At 43.2% G+C, this 4202-nt stretch overlaps 1 protein-coding gene across 2 annotated transcripts; it reads right to left on the bottom strand.

The window, feature by feature from the left end:
* Positions 1 to 258: 258 nt before the first annotated feature.
* On the bottom strand, positions 259 to 2435 carry LOC100721111 (cornifin-A). Of its 2 annotated transcripts, none has more exons than XM_003479098.4 (2): positions 2296 to 2435; positions 259 to 911 (listed from the first exon to the last, which is right to left on the bottom strand). In XM_003479098.4, the coding sequence occupies exon 2, from the start codon at positions 890 to 892 to the stop codon at positions 551 to 553; it is 342 nt and encodes a 113-aa protein (XP_003479146.1). In that variant the 5' UTR covers positions 893 to 911; positions 2296 to 2435; the 3' UTR covers positions 259 to 550. The 2 variants fall into 2 exon arrangements, with proteins under 2 accessions (XP_003479146.1, XP_063109783.1); XM_063253713.1 differs by lacking the exon at positions 2296 to 2435 and adding an exon at positions 1450 to 1474.
* Between the last annotated feature and the right edge of the window lie 1767 nt (positions 2436 to 4202).

Below are 4202 nucleotides of genomic sequence, written 5' to 3'. Positions count from 1 at the left end.
GTAGCTTTGCAAGGCATCAGATTGACCTTCAATATGCTTCTATTGCCAGTCTAGAATGATGTTCATGTACAACAGATACACACACACACACACACACACACACACACACACACACACACAAATATATGCACAGTCTCACTGCTAGCATCAGGCATCTTCGAACCACAGACCTCCTGATCAGTCTTTACTCTGTTTGTTCCTGATTTAGCTGTGTGAGCAATGAAGGTTGGATCAGCCAATGACACATACAATCAGGCATGGCATTAAAACTAATTTAATGAGGCAGAACAGGGAAGAGACACTCCATTCCTCCCACAATCCCTCTTCAGACCAACTGTGAGCCACTGGAAGATTAGTTCACCAGTGGGACTTTCAGCAGTGTCCAGAGGCTAGAGAACCTTCCACAGTGAGTGCAAGGGATATTTTTAGATATTACAGAGGGTCATAGCATGTTAGTTGTCAGGGAAACAGATAAGGGATTCATAAGCAGAATGGGAAGGGGGTTTGGCATTTGGTGATGAGCTCCTCAAAGGCGTGGTGGTGGATCACATTACTTCTGCTTGGTTTTCTGCTGAGCTGGTGCTGGAGTGATCGTTGAGGGGCAGGGCTCAGGCACCTTAGGGTGACAGGGCTCAGGTGCCTTGGGGTGGCAAGGCTCAGGTGCCTTGGGTTGGCAGGGCTCAGGTGCCTTGGGGTGGCAGGGCTCAGGTGCCTTGGGGTGGCAGGGTTCAGGAACATTGGGTTGGCAAGGTTTAGGCACTTCATTGTGGCAAGGCTCCTTGGTTTTGGGGACACATGGCTCCTGGGGTGGAGGCTGGCAAGGCTGCTTCACCTGGTGCTGGTGAACGTGAGGGGGTGCGGTGCAGGGTTGCTTCTGCTGGTGGGAACTCATCCTTCAACAGTGGTTGTTCCTAGAGAAAAACAAACGGACACAGTGGTTTAAAGACATACCGAGGAAACCGAGTTTAATACAAATACACTTCATTGTGGTCCATTTTGAGGGGAGAACCTTTCTCTGTTCTCAGTAATGTGCTATATTTGAAAGCAAGATATGCTGTGGTAATTTCTGGGCCCTTCTGAGGGGCCCAGAAAGTACAATGAAAGTACATTGTCCTGCCCCAATTCATGAAGAGTCTTTGCTCTTCTCTTTTTCTTCCCCAGACATGTTACATTCCTTATTGAAAAACAACCCAAGAAAGCTGCCTTATGTTATACACGTGAGGCCACACGCCAGGTCTTTTGGACAGTAACATCACAGAAATAACTGTAGTCTGTCAATTCCTGGTGCCACATAAAATGTTCTGTAATTTAAAGGATGACTCTCTCGATACAAGCCCCTGTGGGTTTTTTGTTATTTTAAAAAACAAAACAGAAAATAAAAAGAAATGAAACAGAATTTCAAAAAAATAGGAGGAAATTAACATTAGTTAATACATTGCATATTGTTACCTTAGATGTAGTTGTTCAGGTTACAAGATCTAGGCAGAACAACTGAGATAGAGGGAAGGAGAAAAGGAAGAAAGGAAAAGATTGTATGTATGTAGGTATACATATATAAATATGTGTGTATATGTATACAAGATAGATAACTGTACTACTAATCTCTGGTAACCCCTGTGGTTTTGCTTCTGGACTCTGCTCACCAAGTCTCCTCTAACATGTTTTCTTTCCCCTTTCTGCTTGTCGAATATTCCTCCATGGTAGCTCATATAACGCATCACTGAACAGCTCTTCTTGAGCAATGTTTCCCCCAACCACTCAGCCCTTCCCAGACCTTCTCTCCTTACTACCAGCTACCTAACTTGCATCTCTTAGATTTGTACATACATTAACTTGCCTGCTAGGTGGTAAGTTTGGTAACATCCATATTGGCTTGAATTATCTAAAGTGCCTAGTACACTGACTTAAATGCACACAAAAGTGACTTAGTAGAGATCCACCTAATGAACTAAAATTTCTGTAGTAAGTGCCATCTCAGATAGAATGGTGGTGTTGCTGCCAGTACTGTAGACCTGAGCTTTGCTTGTTCAAATGCTCAAATGCATTGGGCATTTGAGTGAATTCCTCCTCTTCCTAGATCCCTATTTCTATGACTGTCCATTTAGTAGCCAATTTAACTGTCTAAATTCTCTTCAGGCCATGAACTGTTTTAATGTTTTTTTAGAAAGCTATTCTAGCATTCTCTAACTCTATTTAATACCCTGCATTAACCTTTTGACATATATTTGCCTTATCCAATATCCAGTTATAAAAGAATAAGCAAGAATTCCAAATCATTTACAATCAGAGACGCACCTGGTACCTGGAGATGATTAGGTCTGTAGAGCTGCTTAGGTCTATTGTGAATAGGATGGCCAGCTGGCTTTTATAAGATGAACATCTCAAGGAAATAGACTTGCCCCAGCTGATCTGTTTTCATTCTTGTTATACATGACTCACCCTGCTTCCTTCAATCACCCTTTGACTCAGCTTTTATGATGAAAACACTCATCTGATATAATGGCACTGGCAGTCTGACAATGATGTCACCTGGGTCTTACTGCCACCTTCCACCACAGACCCAGGTGTCCTGCTTGTGTTGGGGGCGGGATGAGCAACAGCCTTTTGGCTGATTTAATGAGTTAGCCCTGAGGAGGTCTGAGTCCTTTAATGACCCTGATGCATGTTGTCTTTTTCATGCAGGTGGCTGCTCCTATGTTCTGAGGGAGAGAATACTTGGGCACATGAACAAGTGACAAAAAGAAGTGTAGCTGATGGGGCACCACTGCCTGTCTGCCTTAGTGAAGGTGAATGCTAGAGATGTGAAATTGGTTGATTATAGTTTCTTCCGATTCAAGATATTTAAATCTATTTCTCACATTCTTTTCTCAGGTCCATCGAACTACACATATTCAGAATTATTTACTTCAGTCCCACCCCTTTCTAAATGGTTTACTAATCTGGGAAAACCTGCTGTGCTTTCATCAATCACACCTTTACCCTGTTTTTGCTTTGGAAGTTTGCAAAGCTAATTCCTCTTCTAGGGTAACCTTTTCCTTCTACTTACTCAGCCAGGTATCATGACTTTTTCCCGTTTCCTAACCCAACTGTATTCTGCCTCCACCTGAACATCTGAAAGCCTTTCCTAACCATTTCCACTCCAAACCTAGCCAGGGAGTACCCAGTCCTGAGCCCTCCACCTCGGCCCACTTCTTCCTCTAGCCCCAACACCTCAAATCCTGCTGACCACAATGTTTTCTTTCCTGTTCTGGCTTTGTGATCCCTCCAGGGTCACAGCTGTGCCTCCGCACGCCAATAGTTTTCACATGATCTTCTTTCTTGCCTCTTCATTCAACAAATTCTAAAAAGTATCTGATATGTGCTGGTCATGGTAGTCAGTTAGGGACTTAACTGAGGACAAATGCCCCACTTCCTCTAACAGATGGGGAATTCCCCTAAATGATAGTGTAAGTACCTAGGGTTACTTGTTCTCAGAGAAACTAAAGTCCTTGCATTTGAAGAATGATTGGAGGTTTCAAGCCATGAGTGGTAATGCAATTCACCCAAGTTCAAAAACCAAAAACCCCAAAAGGAAGTGAAAATGACGAAGGATGATCAATGATGACACGTGATGTTCTGGGTTGGCTCTGTGTCCACTCACATTTCTGGGGAAACTTTGGTATGCGGTGAGAAAGAAAGATCCCTGTCTGTGGGTGAGCCTTTGACTAAAGCAAGGATGAATCTGGAGTAGGGATAAAAATAGATTTCTGGTTCTGCTAAATAGGAGGGCTTGAATTAGCATTGGTGGAAACAAAGAGACTCATTTAGTTCAAAGTCAACTCAGTGGGTCAGGGTCTGAAAGAAAAAGGGCTACTGTGATAAAATGTCTATTGTGAATTCAGCTGGTTTCACTCAGAAGAGGTCTCATTGTAGCACAGTGACAGGGACCAGGTACCATGACTAGTGAGGCATTGATGATGCCTCTGTGTACCTACCCAGCATGTGCCCTCCCTCTGTGATGGTCAGTTTCTGAAGACTATACCTGCCATGGGACTTTTCTTTTCTAGGGTCATAATACCAAGGGTTCCTAAATCCTACAATAGCAATTTCCCCTAAAAAACTTAACATAAACTGAGGTCATTGATTCAAAGCTGCATTCCAAACACAGACTGTTAATAGTGTTAACAAATTACCTTAAAACTCAGGTGCGTGGACTGGCTTCT

The sequence above is a fragment of the Cavia porcellus genome, unplaced genomic scaffold, assembly GCF_034190915.1.
Source record: "Cavia porcellus strain 051 isolate PalLab524CR breed Dunkin Hartley unplaced genomic scaffold, mCavPor4.1 scaffold_1, whole genome shotgun sequence".
Taxonomy (NCBI): Eukaryota; Metazoa; Chordata; class Mammalia; order Rodentia; family Caviidae; genus Cavia; species Cavia porcellus.
The sequence above is the reverse complement of the archived record's forward strand: the minus strand, read 5'-3'. Positions and strand labels throughout refer to the sequence as shown.